We start from the raw sequence: 16683 nt of genomic DNA on the forward strand, positions 1-16683 counted from the left end.
AGTCCCGGGATCGAGTCCCGCATCAGGCTCCCTGCTCAGCGGGGAGTCTGCTTCTCTCTCTGACCCTCCCCCCTCTCATGTGCTTGCTCTCTCTCATTCTCTCTCTCTCAAATAAATAAATAAAATCTTTAAAAAAAAAAAATAAAGATTTTATTCATTTGAGAGAGAAAGAGAGAGCACAAGGGGTGGGGAGGAGCAGAGGGAGAGGGAGAACAGACTCCCCACTGAGCAGGGAGCCCTATGTGGCGCTCGATCTGGGGACTCTGGGATCATGACCTCAGCCAAAGGCAGACATTTAACTGACTGAGTCACCCAGGTGCTCCCCTCATGTCTCTTTTTAAATGCTCATTTATCTATATCTAGATCCTTGATCAGTAGGGGGAAATATATATATATATATATATATGTATATATATATATATACATATATATGTGTGTGTATATATATGTATATTTTTTTTTAGTCTGAGGCAGCAAGAAACCCAAGGATGCAGTGTTTTTAAAACACTAATGGTCAGGTTTTTAATTGTATAAATTTTTTTCCCCCAACATAAGCATGGTACTGACCAAAGAGTACATAATCTGAGTATGTGTTTTAAATAAGCAGAGGGTTAACTTCTTTAGTTTCCTAAGAGGTTAAATCAATGGGCTGGCAGATGGTCACTTGGGAGGTTACCTGCTGCTGGCTAGGGGAAGGGGACCAAAATGCCCTAACAGTCAACCAGATGGTAAAGAACAGTCTTGGCCAAAGTAGTCAGCAATATATGAGCTCTGCTCCTCTGAGGGAACTATTTACTTGAAGCAGTAACTTACACCTGCTAACATCTGGAATGATTTATCTTTGTGTCATTAAGAAACACAGGCTAGTTTAATTGAATAAAGTGCAGTTACAACAGCCCATTAATACAGAAAGACCGAGAATTTCAACACTATGTTACACAGCCTAGAATAGCATACACTTAACAGTGTTTATCATTTGCCAAGCATGGTTTTAAATGTAAACAGAAATATATGTGTGTGTATATATTACTTCATTTAATCCTCACAACAGCCCTGTAAAGTAGAAATAAATTTTTATTGTCCCCATTTTGCAGATGAAAACACTGAGGCCCAGAGAGGTTAAACAACTTAGCCAAGATTACAGAGCTAGTAAATACTGAAGCCAAAAAGAACCCAAATAATCTTGAGCCAGAGGCCATGCTCTTAATTCAGAAGAGTTTTGGTTTATATGCTAAAGGGTTCATTTGAAATGCAGACAAAAAATTTATACAAAAACATGTTACTGTGGTATTATAGAATGTAGAAAAACCTGGAAACCTAAATGCCCAACAACAGAAGAATGGTTAAATAAATCATGGTAAAGTTATTCCCTTACAATGAATTATCCTGCCATTAAAAATATTTATGAAAAGGGGCGCCTGGGTGGCTCAGTTGGTTAACCGACTGCCTTTGGCTCAGGTCACGATCTCAGGGTCCTGGGATTGAGCCCCGCATTGGGCTCCCTGCTCGGTGGGAAGCCTGCTTCTCCCTTCCCACTCCCCCTGCTTGTGTTCCCTCTCTTGCTGTCTCTCTGTCAAATAAATAAAATCTTTTTTAAAAAAATATTTATGAAAAATGTTTCATGACTTGGACCAATGCTCACAATGTAATGATGGGGGGGAGGGGAGAGATAAGATACAAAGTTGTACATATATTATGATTCCAAATTATGTAAAAAACAAACTCAGACACAAGCTGGAAGGACATAATCTCAAATAAGAAACAATGGTTGTTTCCAGATGGTGGGATCAGGGGTGTTTATATTTTTCTTTTAGGGTTTTCCACAATGAACATGCATTATCCTACTACTATCAGTTTAAACAAAGGCAACTTTTTTCTTTTAATCAAGCTACACCAAGATCTTCAAGCAGTTGGTAAAAATAGGCTAAAAAGCTTCTAATCTAACTTCCAAGTAGTTACTTTCCTCTGGGTAATACCTTTTGAACATCAAACAACATAGTCAGCACATACCAAAAAGAATGCTCATTTTCAACTTTGGAAACTGAATTAAAATATGAGCATTTTCAATTCTGATCAATAATTATTTACAAGAAAAGAAATGGATTTAACTATTTAGAGGCCAAAAACTAAGGAAGTACTTTGCTGAAATAGATAATAAGGAACAAAAGTTTGACTGGAGGAGGAAGAACAGCTGGTGCTAATCCAACTATTTACCCTTTGACCCTCTATCTGGCCAATAACTGAACAGTATCAATTGTTTTCCTGTATTATGTGCTGTTTACAATCCCTGAGAGGCATGAAAGGAATTAATAATTTAGCCTAGAAAGCTGACAGCCTTTATTGGGGAGCTCCTTGTCTGTGGGACAGAAATCAGAGCAAGTAGCTGTCCTAAAGTCATAGGTCCCTTTACTGTTCCTGTTTTATAGCCTAATTGGCCCCCAAACATAAATCAATTATTTCTCCTGTTTTAAGCAACAATGACTTCTATTCTCTAACTTCCCTTGTATCAAGTCAGTCCTTGTTCTCTTGAGTTTTACAACTACACGGTAAACACGATGGTTGAGGAAAAAACTCGGGGAGCAGGGCGGACTGGGGTTATTTGGAAACAGAAGCACAGAAAGGTTATGCTGTTTTGAACTTTTCTTGACCTTTGACTGCCCTTGTCCCTAGCTTATGCTAATGGGCAGGGTACAGAGATGCTTCTTGTAGAAATGAACTTAGCCTGAACCTGTGCCATAACATTGGACTCCAGGAAGCCCAGGAATCATAAGAAGGCAGCCAGAGTGTGAAGAGCTGCCCATATTCTAAGCATGGCTACCCATTTGCTCTATCACAGAAAAGGTTGGGGGAAAAAAGCCATTTGAATAAGACAAAATCAAATTTTTTCCTCATCTATGTTCCAACACATCCTACCTGTTGTCCCAAACTTGCTATCTACAACCACTGCCAACCACAATGGGAAATCAGCAACAATGGTATTTCCTGTTCGAAAATAAGCAAGTATGAGCAGGCTTTCCCTATCAAGAATTTGAGGGGTAGAGGAGACACTGGGGCCTCTAAATTCCAAAGAGGCATCGGAGAGAAATCCCTATTGTTCTCAATCTAATGGTCATTAGAACATTAACATAGAAAATATTATTCCTTCCCAGTCAGAAGCCATGGAATTTGCAGTATCAACACTCATAACCAACTTAAGACAACACATACAGTCTATATCAGTCTTGAGGTCTCCTATCACTTGTTATGGCTGGTCATGCTCATTTGAACCCCAAGATGGCTGAGACAGAGATGATAAATTTTTACATCTGCACATTTGTTATTATAATAGTATTATAATAATATTATAAAAGAGAGAGGAATAAAACACTACTAATTTCACAAAGATAAATGGGGATTATCGAGAATATTGCCCACGTAAGCTAAGCACACTTTTTAAAAGAAAAGTGATTTTTTTTTAGGTGACTCCTATTCTACACTGATATATAAAATTATGATTCAATATCTGTTCATTCTCATGGAATGGAGAGGTGTGTAAATCACCACATCTGGCTAGAAATTCTATGCAGAAATGTTAAATGAGTTAGGACTACTTGGCCCAGAAGGAAGAATAATTCAATAATAATCTTAATGAGGGCCTTTCCTGGAAAATGGGCAGGAGCTATTTTCAACTGCTATTAAGTGCAGAAAAGGAGACTAAGTTTGAGTATTATGTACTAAATTAGAGGTTTAAAAAATGCTTTTTCAAGTAATTCCAGACAAGTAAATACTTTCCAATAAACTTAATATGTGAGGACAGGACCCAGACTTACCTGTTTGTGTATCTCTGGAACCTAGAACTAAGCCTGGAGTAGAGACATCATGCAATGTTTTGCAGAGTTCTCAATTATCTTGCACATTTTTTGTGTAGTTCTGTCTGAAAGATTTCAGAGCATTTCAATGTCCTTCTTAATGTTAAAAAATCCAAGAAAGGACAGTGACTGAAGAATTTACCTTTTTCCTCCTCCTAAATGAAGGCTATTCGTAAGAGAAGGGCAAAGAGAAAATATTTTGTTCACTCATAGGTACTGGCAGCCTACACTACCTACAAAGCTGACTCTGAACTTTACAATTTCTAGAAAGACAATTCTATTTTCCTGCTGTTTGACAAGCATTATAGGACTTCTTTTGTCTTGCAATTACTAAGTACTAGTTAAACAGACATGAATTTTTATACTGTTAAGGTATGTGGGAAAAATATATGAAAAGGTCCACACCCTGAGAGAGCCGATATTAGCTAGGATGGTGAGAAGGTAAACTCTACCGCTTACATCAACAGCAGACTGGTGACAAATAGCCAGTCTCATGACCTTAAAAAGTACTAGAACTAGAAAAAATAACTCTAGATCGTCTCATGAATTCTCAAATCTGAATTATCATTCAACCTTTTGGCATTATAGCAAAACAAGGTCTTTATAATTGGATATTCCCATGACCTATTTCTAATAGTTATAACCATATCCCAGAATGGTGCATGCCACATTTTGAGAGCAACTGGAAACACTGATGATTAGGATCAAGACAGAGACCTTAAAAGCATCATTTAATTAGACCTTGAAACAGTCACCCTCATAACCGTAACCTTAACCTTAATGTAGATAAAGGTGCTGTAGAAATTAAACTGTGGTACAAAGGTCATTGAGTATAAATACCTAAACCAAGCATAATCCCTCCTTTAAAAAAATTATGTCCTCCTCCCCAACCCCTCTGTCATCTCAGAAAAAAAAAAATTATGTCGAAGTCAGTCAGTACTTTAGAGAAGTGATTATGAATATATTACATGGTTGTATGTATGCATAAATGAAATCAGTTTTTGTTGTTGGTTTCACGGAGGATGAAGAACAGGGAAAGGAAATTAATATTAAATAGAAATTTTTAGCAAACCAATTTTCTACTAAATGATTACATTTCTGACCACTGAATAATGAGAAAAAAAGGAAAGCATAACAAGAAAAGATAGAATGTCCTCCCCATAATTATAAACCAAAGTGAAATAAGATCTGAGTCAATATGACCACCAATGACACCCTTAAGTTATATATTTAAAAGGACACACACATCTTTTTCTTACTCACGAACACTGGGGAACATTCAGAACTTACTAGTGCCCGGGTCAAGCTCTGGCAATTCATCCTGACAAAAACCTAAAGAGAAAACAATAGGGAAAAAAGATTATAATTCATGAAGTACTCTAAGGTCACTCAAAAATTCAGACTGAGAAGTCAAATTTGGATTTGAATCCTACCTCTATTACATTTAGCTACTTTATATCCCTCCCTGAGCCTCCATTTCATCAACATTATATGAAAAATTGGAAAGAGTAACTGCACTTACCACAAGGTAGTGATGAGGCCTGAGTGAGCATGTCAATATTAGTTGGAATAAAAATTCATAGAAAGATTACAATTCACTAAATACCTGACATGCTCTACTTAACGTTATCAATTATTTTCCAAAAGAAAGCAAAATATACAAAATATGAACTTACGAAAAATATCAAACAGGGTAATTTTACTTAAAATTTTCACAAATGCTGAAAATGTTACCTACACACACAAATGGAAGCAATTTTCCATTAGTAAGTATGCAGTTCAGGTTGGAATAAATACCTCCCAAAGCCCATTTCAGGCCCAAAAAGTCTGAGCTATATCTGTCTGACTGGTGTGTAGCTATCACACTGAGGAGAAAAATCAAGCACAGTGAAGAGCAAACATACTGTAGGTGTTCTATATGTAACTGATAACTCTCTCCAGTTTGCTTTCTATTCATCCTCAGCTTAAATATTTCCTCAGAAAAGCTTCTCTTGCTTCCTATACCCTTGTCTCCTATACAAGGTCAAAGTACCCTATTATAATTATCTATAACACTTTGTGCACTCATCAACAAGAAATTACTTGCTCAATGTCTAACTCCACTATGAGACTATTCTACAGAAGAAGGGACCTGGCCTGTCTTGTTCACAACTATATCCAAATTATCTCACAAGCCTAGCACAAAGCTGTTCAATAAACATCAACTATAATATCTCAATGGTCAATTCAAAAATAATGGAGCAGGGGCCCCTGGGTGGCTGTCGGTTAAGCGTCCAACTCTGGATCTCAGCTCAGCTACTGATCTCAGGGTTGTGAGTTCAAGCCCCTCATTGGGTTCCACACTGAGCATGGAACCTACTTAAAAAAAACAAAAGGAGCAAAACTAGAACTAGAAATGAGAGCATTTTCTTTTTTTTCTTCTTTTAATTTTTTTCCTTTTTTTCCTACCCCCTATGAGAGCATTTTCTGTCATCGTATCTAGGCCATCATAAGCCAGACCAGCCACTGGGAGTCATGTGGAAAAGAGGTATTCAAACAGCAAGGACACCATTTAAGCACCACAACTTTTAAAGTCTTCTATAGTCCTGTTTGGGTCACACCATTCACTAAACATGCCACATCTCTTCTTGCCTACCTGTGCTTCCTCCTTCTCCTCCCTCCACTTGGTAAAGAACTATTCATCCTTCAAGATCCAGCTCAAATATCAACCACCACTATGAAACATGGAAAACACGAGAGGCCCATCCTGCATTCACGAAAGGATAAAAGAATAATTTTTAAAAAGATTTATTTATTCATTTGAGAGAGAGAGAGTAAGAGAGAGCGCATGTGCGCATGCAGAGGGGTAGGGGTTGGGGGGAGCAGAGGAGAGGGACAAGCAGACTTCCATGCTGAGCGCAGAGTCCAACATGGGCTTGATCCCAGGACCCCGAGATCATGACCTGAGCCAAAACCAAGAATCAGACACCCAACCGACTGAGCCACCCAGGCCCCCCCAGGAAAAATTTCAGTAACTGCCTCCTCCACGAGATAGTGAGCTCTTCAAGGTTAGGAACAATGCCCCACCATTTGCAGGGCTGCTTCTATGCCCAGAACAGTTGCCAATACATTATGGAAGGTGCTCAAATGCAGGAAGAACTAAACAGAAAACACAACCCTACTTCTATATCATAGTCACAGAATTAGAAAATCTAAGTCTAGCACAAAAACTGTGTGGAAGGTCTGAATAAGGGAATTGGACCTGGAACAGCAGTTTGGAAGCTGCTAAAAGCGGCTAAGATGCCTGAGAAGGATCACCTCAAAGTAACTTCAAAGCGTTTCTACATACATGAAGGTGATGGGAATCAGAAAAGCTGTAGAGAGGGGTGCCTGGGTGGCTCAGTCGGTTGGGTGTCTGCCTTCAGCTCAGGTCATGATCCCGGGGTCCTGGGATCGAGCCCCACATTGGGCTCTCTGCTTAGTGGAGAGTCTGCTTCTCCCTCTCTCTCTGCCTCTGCCTCTCCCCCCAGCTTGTACTCTTTGTCTCTCAATTTCTGTCAAATAAATAAATAAAATCTTAAAAAAAGAAAAAAAAAGAAAAAGAAAAGTTGTAGAGAGATGCAAGGCAATAAGGAAATAACTTAGCATTACACATGGGTTCAATACAGGACATCCTGCCAGAAGTGAAACTGAGAATAAGTATTTACTTATTATAAACTGACTCGAAAACAGGAGAAAAGCATGGGAGGTCAGGGTAGTATAATGGGAAAGTTAGGTCTCTCCTAAGTTCTTTTGATTTAGTGATATGACTTTAGGCAAGACACTCCCTATTCTGGACCTCAGATTCTGAATCTTAAATGAACTATACTAGCAGTCTCAAGAAAGGACAAAACTTAATGCATTTGCTGAAAACAATATTCTGAACTCAAAGTAACTAGATCAAACACAAATAGAGGGTCAAAAAAACAAAGAAAATACTAACAAAAATCATTAAAGTGGCTATCTACTGCTTTTATCTGCGTAGCAATCATTCCCCCCATTCTTCTGTTAATGGCATCATGATTTTTCTTTGGAGACTTATCCCTTCTACACATTCAGTCCATATGACCCAAGGAGGATTGTCCCTAGCCCTGCTATAAATTGGGATTAACAACAGGATCTACTTTATAGGTCTGTTAAAAGAAATAAATGAGGGGCGCCTGGGTGGCTCAGATGGTTAAGCGTCTGCCTTCGGCTAAGGTCATGATCCCAGGGTCCTGGGATCGAGCCCCGCATCCGGCTCCCTGCTCAGCGGGGAGCCTGCTTCTCCCTTTCCTTCTCCTGCTCCCCCTGCTTGTGCTCTCTTGCTCTGTCAAATAAATAAATAAAATCTTAAAAAAAAAAGAAAAAGAAATAAATGAGATAGTTCATATAAAAGTTTGCACAGGGGCACCTGGGTGGCTCAGTCGGTTAAGCATCTGCCTTCTGCTTAGGTCATGATCCCGGAGTCCTGGGATCGAGCCCCACATTGGGCTCTGCACTGGCGGGGAGTCTGCTTGAGGATTCTCTCCCCCTCTCCTTCTGCCCTTCCCCCTGCTTGTGCACACGCACTCTTTCTCTCCCCCCTCCGAATGAATCAATAAAATCTTTTAAAAAATAAAACAAGATAAATAAATAAAGGCTTTTACAGTACTTGACAAAGTCAGAGCTCAACATATGTGAGCGACTACTAAGCAATCACTAGGGTCCATCCAATCCAGTGCTGTGTCTGTGGTAGCAAAGAGCAGAACTACTGACCCATTCATGACTTCATCCTCAAAGCCCTGGGATGGAATCGTAATGTCACTTTAGTTACTTTTTTTTTTTTTTTTTGCTGTGATTCTTGAACCTTTTAATATTTTGAGCTTGTAAAGTGCTTGATGCAGCAATTCCAGATACATGCTACCCCCTGAGGAAAGGAGGAGTCTTTATATCTGTCCTAAAACAAATTCCTCCAATGGTCACAAGGATTATGGATGTCAGTAATGGTATCTACATTCCCTCCATCCAGCCCTGAGACCACTGGCTAATAATGTTGTCTCTGGTTTTGCAGATCATCACTAGTGCAGGAGGCCTGAGGAGATACGTAAAACAATGTTAATCCTACCTCCTGACAACAAGTCAATGGAATGAATGGCTGGATCTGGCTACCATTCTCAGAGTCTTGCCCAGATTCTCAATAACCAGATCTAGCTAGCAAAATGATTTTTAGCTAGAAGAATCCAAATCACTGGAAGTAACCCCAATATGTGTTCAATGCATTCAACACAACAGCAAAGGATATCAGAGTTTTTCAGTAAAAAAAAGATTCCTAAGTCACATAAATACATGAACATACCCCCCAAAACCATCTGCCTCACAAAATATAACACAGTAAACAAATTAGGAAATGTTCTGAGAAATCCAAGCCCTTTGGCTACTGACTTAATTTGTTTTAAAAAGGGACAAGAAACACAGATCGGTTCCTAAGACAGTATGAATCACCAAGTTAGTGTGCTCACAGCAATCTGAAATTTAGGGCAAAGCTTATATTGACTTACCATAGGTCTGAGTTAGAGTTGGATTCAAATCCCGGATTTGCCGCTCTTTTTATTTAATTTACTACCCTAGGCTTATTTCCTGAGGATAAAAATAATCCTCCTGTTCAACTGTCATGAGATTTGGTGAATATACATAAATTACCTACTTTGTGGCAAGTAATCATCAATAAATGGCTCTAAGTCTAGGAATTTTCTTTTATACAAAGGAAGATCCAGTTGACAAACTTTTCTCCAATAGGCATTTAGCAAAAAGAAAAAGATCAGTGACTCCTCAATCTGACTGGCTACAAAGACAAATTATAAAGTTACTGATCTTTTTCTTTAGTTACCATTTTGAGGATAAAATCATGTATTTACCACAATAGAATCCTAAATAAACTATCAGTATCCATTTTTATCCAAATGTGAACAAATAAAAGCTATGGGTAATGCCAGTAAATAAACTGAAGCATGAAATTGTAGTCAATTTTAATCTATGATGTGTCTTTTACAAAATCAAGTTAAGTATTATTCTAGGAATGTTTTGATTTAATATGACTGCATGTCAGTCACTCAGTCTATTCTGAAGCCTCCGCAGCACACAGACAAAATTAAGGTGAGGCTCTTAAAAGGCAAAATTCTACAACTCTAACCAAACATCACATCTTTCCCCAAAACAGGAAACACGTATATCCTTCATGATCTGCCTACCACTTCACCTTTTATCTCTTGCTTCTCATCCCATCCAACAGAGTACATTCCAGCCACATGGTACTATACTGTAGCTCCCTAAATTCAACATCCTCTTTACCTTTAGTCTCCATTCCTTTGCACACAGTTTTCTCCACCTGAGCCTGCTCTTACCATTCTGATGTCAGGGCTCAGGTCAGGTCTCCAATCCTTTCCCCTCTTTCTCCCACACCCACTCAAGTCCAAGTTAGGCACCAGAGACACAATGACTGAATCTATGAGCTTTTCAGGGATCTTTGAAGACAAGGGGAGAAAAAAACTGGCTTCAAAATCCAAGAAACAAACAAACAAACCCACCAAATATTACATTAAATGTTTTAATTAATAAAGAAATCTGGGGTGCCTGGGTGGCTCAGTTGGTTAAGCGACTGCTTTCGGCTCAGGTCATGATCCTGGAGTCCCGGGATCGAGTTCCGCATCGGGCTCCCTGCTCGGCAGGGAGTCTGCTTCTCCCTCTCCCGCTCCCCCCTCTTGTGCTCTTTCTCTCTCTCACTCTCTCTCTCAAATAAATAAATAAAATCTTTAAAAAAAAAAAAATAAAGAAAGAAATCTGATTTTTTTTTCAGTCAACTGTAATTCAAGTTCTACACATTGTTTTAAATGTAAGATATGGGGGAGCCTGGGTGGCTCAGTCGGCTAAGCATCCGCCTCCAGCTCAGGTTATGATCTGAGTCCTGGGATGGAGCCCAGGCTCCCTGCTCAGTGGGGCATCTACTTCTCCCTCTGCCCCTCCCCCCCGGCTCATGCTTGCTTGCTTGCGTACGCGCTCTCTCTCAACAAAACCTTTAAAAAAAAAAATGTAAGATATGAAATGAAACAGAACTTCCAGAAGGAAGTCAGAGGGGTCTAAAAGGGTTCTGAAATTGCTCTGGTTAGTTAATGTCTCTACTCTGCGCTTCCAGATTTCTGTGCTTCCAACAGCACATCATGATTCAGCTTCTAGAGAAATTGTTCTCCACACTCCCCACCAAAAAGCTAAAAATTTTTACCCAGGATTTGTACTGATATATAACAGTCATTCACTGCTCCTTTCTGAACCAACCAGCTCTAGTCATTTGTATCCGTTTCCCATCTGCCTTGTCTCCTCTGATCATGAATAGGTTCCCAATGAAACTTGTGTCCTTCTTTCAGTCAGATCTGGTCTCAGCCCTAATTATATTCTAGCCCCAAAGTTGAGACATGTCCCTGGATCTCAAGAAAGGCTGCACAGTAAATATTGAGGAACTGCTTCTTTCTCCAAAAAGCAACAGTACTAAACCACAGTGCCACAACAATGAATTTCTTACAATAGCAAATTCTGAGAGAACATAGTTTCACTTTAAAAAAAAAAATTGCCTTTAATATGTAGAATAGCAATGTCCAATAGAAGTTACAACAATAATGAAAATGTTCTCTATCTCTATTTTCCAATGCAGTAGCCACTAGCTACATTTGACCAAGCACTTGGAAAGTGACTAGTGTGACTAAGGAACTGAATTTTAAACTTTATTTCATTTTATTTTTTTTTTAAAGATTTTATTCATTTATTTCACAGAGAAAGACACAGAGAGAGAGGGAACATAAACAGGGGCAGTGCGAGAGGGAGAAGCAGGCTTCCTGCCGAGCAGGGAGCCCGATGCGGGGCTCGATTCCAGGACCCTGGGATCATGACCTAAGCCGAAGGCCACCCAGGTGCCCCATAAACTTTATTTCATTTTAATTAAAGTAGTTAATAAGGCCAGTCCCTATTAAGATGGACAATCTTAATAAAAAAGGCTAAAAAGATGTCATCCCTCCTTTTAAACTTGTTATGCCACCTTTTGGATTCTGTTACCGCTTTAAAGAAACCAAAATACAGAAATGTGTAGGCCAGTGTTACTTACTATTCAATTTATAAGTATATATATTATCAGAAAAATAATTCCATCAGCCTGCAAATACACTTATTCCTTCAAATGTCATTAAGTACATGCCCACACTGTAGCAGACAGATGGAGAGAGACAGACAATATGCAACTGGAAGTAGTACAGAGAACTTTGGTACAGAACAGATTTGAGTTCTGGTACCATAACTTACTAATTATGTTAGTTCAGGAAGTGGCCTCACCTCTGAGTCCATTTCCTCATCTATAGATTGTTGTAAGGATTCAATGAGATAATACACTTAGGTCAGTGGAAAGTGCTTGACAGCTGTGATCAATATTAGTGAGAGCAGAAACAGCATCCATGGGGCTAGAGGCATGTGGAAGGAATAAGCATTCACCAGACAAACGGGGCTATCTGAGAAACATATGCAAAGGAAGCTGGAGGTAAACGGCATGAACAGAGAGAGCAGAAACAGAATGTTACCTGGTAACTTGATTTGACTGAAGCCCCAGCCAGGACCGTATCACAAAGGATTTTAACTGCCATACATAAGGAGTTTGGGGTTTTATTCTACAGGCAAAAGAGTCACTGAGGAAAGGAAATATATGTATATACCTAGGAAGTTCGTCAATGCCAGCCCAACTCTGACTACTTCAATACAGTGGCTCTAAAATTTCAACCAAAATAATAATAATAATAAATAAAAATTTAAAAATGTAACCAGGAAACTAAAAGCACAAGGAATTTTTAAAAATTAAAAAATTTTATTATTTTTTTCTTTTAAAGATTTTATTTATTTATTTGACACAGAGAGACACAGCGAGAGAGGGAACACAAGCAGGGGGATTGGGAGAGGGAGAAGCAGGCTTCCCGCCGAGCAGGGAGTCCGATGCAGGGCTCGATCCCAGGACCCTGGGATCATGACCTGAGCCAAAGGCAGACACCTACCAACTGAGCCACCCAGGTGCCCCTAAAAATTAAAAAAATTTTTAAAAGAGCTCTGCAGGGGTAGCCAACATAAATATGATAAACCATCCTCAGCTCCTTAAATTCTAGGAACTCTTCTCATTTTTTCAGGGTTCTTGCCCAACTTCTTCTAGGCTCCTTTTGGTACAATGAATGGCTTGGATAGAGGCTGAGAAGAAATGTGTGTGTTGGGGAGGGTGGCAGGGGGAGGGGGAGATAAGCAAACATTAGCTAGTCAGACCAGGGCCTGCCCTACAACCAGGTTTGCAGCCTGTAAGCGAGCCCCAGACCTAAGGAGATACCGAAACACTTTTCTTTGAATTGGCTGAGCCTAAATTCACATCTGCCTCTTTCCTTTCTATCCAGTGAGCGGAGTGCCACTTGGGCCATTAGCTTTTGTTTCTCATAGGCAACCTGACAAACCATACTTCAGAAATAAAAGAAAATGCTTTTGAATGCAGGGACATAGCACCACAAGTCCATACAGCAAAAGCTAGCTGGCTGGCAGAGTTTCAAGTCATATTTCCTTTTCTCCACCTACAAATGTCAAGGTCACATTTTAAAAACTGCAACAAAAACAATGCCCTTTTCCCAACGTCATTTTAATGTGAAATCTTAGGGGCAAAAAAGAGTAGGGGGAAGGGAAGCCAAGGATTCTCAATTATATAACCTATTGTACCCACATATTTGCTCAGCTTAAATGTCACAAGAAGTGTCTATATTTCTATGGTAACATTAGTAACTTCCATCTAATCAACCTGCATCACCTTTCATACAGTTTTTCAGGCTTCTAGTTTTGTAATTATAGCCTTGAAACCAGACTGAAGGCAGAAAATCTAGCCCAAGATTATGACATTTCAATTTTATGACGTTTTAAAAAAATAACAACAGTACACACAGCTTCAAGGCTGTGGCCACAGAATCAGAAGGTGAAAACAGTTTAGGAAGACAATTCGATTTGAGAAGTCAGAGGTCACTAGTGTTTCTATGGAAATATAGTACAGGCATTTCTCAGAAAAGCGCATGTACTGATGAACCTCTGACATTTTTCTTTTACAATTTCTGGTTCTCTAAAGTAACAGAAAGGATTATTGATAACTCTTCATTCAGCCTAGAAGTTAAAGAAATTTCAAAATGCATACATTTAAGAAAATATGTAAAATAATCTGTCAGTTGCCATTTATTGAATCTTTATTCCAGGCAATGGCTTGGTGCTTTATATGAATTCTTACTGAAAGTAGCTAGTATTATCTCCATCTTCTAGATTTAAAGAGATTATCGTACTCTGTTACTCTTTACGAAAAGAGCGACAAAGGCAAAATAAAAGAACTTGTATTTAGAGCATTAGGGCTAATAAAAACCCTACCTTTGCACTTATGTGCTTTGCAACACCCAGATAGATGGGAAATGGACATTATTTCAAAGAATAAACCCTGACATTCCCAAAACAGCAGGGCCTTAGAGTCCAAGAAATCCACACCTCAGATGGATCCACTTAGAAACTTCCTCTTGAATAATCCAAGATGTCCATGTCAGAAGCAGCTAGAGTAACTTTACCAACTAGGTGAAACCCAAAGTATAAAACTTTAAATGAATGAATAAATAATTAGGCAAGAACTACCTTCTTTTGAAAAATTTTAAGTTGCTCCCAGCAAGAGTAGGGAGAGTGACAGACTTTTTTTGTTCATTCATTTCAAAGACTAATTGAAAAAGAGTCTTACAGACCAAGGAGTTTGTTTGAACGTGGTCAGAAAGCTTTTGAGGTCATCTTAGAAAGTGCCTCATACCATCCTCAACAGATGGTTTGATGGAACAGTAGAAGTCAGCTCTGTTCAGGAAATCCATTAGTAAGAAGCAGATGCAACCAAGAGATGCCCACAAGCAGCAGAATGTACCTTTTCTTTATTCTCTTTGAAAACTCCCATATAAAAATAGAACATGGATGCATGAAGGGCCTTGATCCCTCTGGATCAATCCTGGAAATATATCCTAAGAAAAGGGCCAGAAATAAATAGTACAAAATAGAAAGCCATTTAAAAATCCAACCATAGGAGAATGACTAATTAAATTATGGCACACCTATTCAATGAGGGTATTTTGCGAGCATTTTAAATGTTTATCAAAATTTTATAATGGGCAAATGCCACTTTAAAAAAATGTAAAGTTGTATTCTCAGAATGAGCTCAGCTATTCTGATACACACATACATGAAAAAGCACATTTTAGTCTATTTTATCCCAGTGATTATCTCTAAGTGTGGGAATTATGTCTGATTTTTTTCCCCTCCATTCTACTTTTCTGATTGAAAGTAAGTTGTTTTTATAAACAGAAAAATGTACATTTAAAGAAATCCTAAAAACAAAATAATGTGGCTTAATTCTCTAAAATTGATCACTTAAAGGAAAAAAACCTACCAGACATTCTCTAAATGACTTTTATTTTTTAATATTTTTTTTACTTATTCGAGAGAGTGCACGGGAGAGAGACAGAGCAGGAGCGGAGGGAAAGAGGGAAGCAGACTCCCCACTGAGCAGGGAGCCCGATGTGGGTCTAGATCCCAGGACCCCTGGATCATGACCTGAGCTGAAGGCAGACACTTAACCGACTGAGCCACCCAGGTGCCCCTCTCTAAATGACTTCTAAATTACTTTTTATTAGAAACACAATTCCGGACACTAACCTTTCTGACATACTAGTTAGTCATTAATGCCTAAAGCTCAGTACCATCTCTGATCTCCCAACTTCAAAAATCCATTGTGTGACAACAAAGGGATAAAATATCTTTAACCTTTCACCCCAGGATCTTTCAAACCTGAAGCAAATCTAGTTAATCATATCGATAACCCCAAAAGAAATTTAAAAATTATTCAAACTTGAAGTCAAGATAAAAGAGCAACAACCAACCTATGTTTATAGCACTACATAAATACAAAGGCTACTTCATAAATAGGATTATAGGTGGAAAACTCCTGCTGCTTATTTTTTTTTAAAGATTTTATTTATTTATTTGAGAGAGAGAATGAGAGAGCAGATGAGAGGGGGGAGGGTCAGAGGGAGAAGCAGACTCCCTGCTGAGCAAGGAGCCCGATGCCGGAGTCGATCCCGGGACTCCAGGATCATGACCTGAGCCGAAGGCAGTCGCTTAACCAACTGAGCCACCCAGGCGCCCTCCTGCTGCTTCTTAGATCTAAACTTTCCTACGTCCCAAAATTAAATTCAACAAATACTTACCTAGCAATTTGAATGTATAGGGCACTGTGCTAGATTACATAAGGGATACAAAAAACAAATGAAGCTGGCTACCCCTAGATTCTTAAAATCTAAAAAGAAAAATAGATAACTGGCTGGATACAGGGAATTATGAAGCAATGTCCTAATGGAGAAACTAGCACCAGTGGCCAAAAAGCACTTATTTCTTCCTAGCGGGAACTGGAAAAGACTTTAATGGCAAGTGGTACTTGAATCAGGCTAGTCAGGAAGGAAAGGGAGAATGTAAATAGACAGACTGTCAATAATATTCAGTAAGCCATGTATATTTTTTAGATGTCCTTACCCACTCTGCTGGCAAATACTTCCCCGAGAAATAGTCATATCCTAACAGATGAAGATTATAAAGGTCCTGAGACATGTTCTTCCCTAAATGAAGTCAAGAGGGTAAGAAAGACCTATCTCAACACACACACTAACCTTTCATCCTGGGTTGGATGGTCTCATCCACACACATTTTCACCTATACTTCCCAACTGATGACCCTCAAA

The 16683-nt window shown here is 39.0% G+C and overlaps 1 protein-coding gene across 4 annotated transcripts in view; it reads right to left on the bottom strand.

Annotated features, from left to right (window-relative positions):
- NR6A1 (nuclear receptor subfamily 6 group A member 1) overlaps positions 1-16683 on the bottom strand; it is a 223575-nt gene that overhangs the window by 181730 nt on the left and 25162 nt on the right. For all 4 annotated transcript variants that reach the window (XM_081803575.1, XM_081803573.1, XM_081803574.1 and 1 more), the window contains exon 2: positions 5139-5180. In XM_081803575.1, coding sequence (XP_081659701.1) covers positions 5139-5180 — 42 coding nt within the window. The remainder of the gene's footprint in view (positions 1-5138; positions 5181-16683) is intronic.

This window comes from Leptonychotes weddellii, chromosome 14, assembly GCF_054177405.1.
Source record: "Leptonychotes weddellii isolate Sample4059 chromosome 14, ASM5417740v2, whole genome shotgun sequence".
In the NCBI taxonomy this organism is placed as follows: domain Eukaryota; kingdom Metazoa; phylum Chordata; class Mammalia; order Carnivora; family Phocidae; genus Leptonychotes; species Leptonychotes weddellii.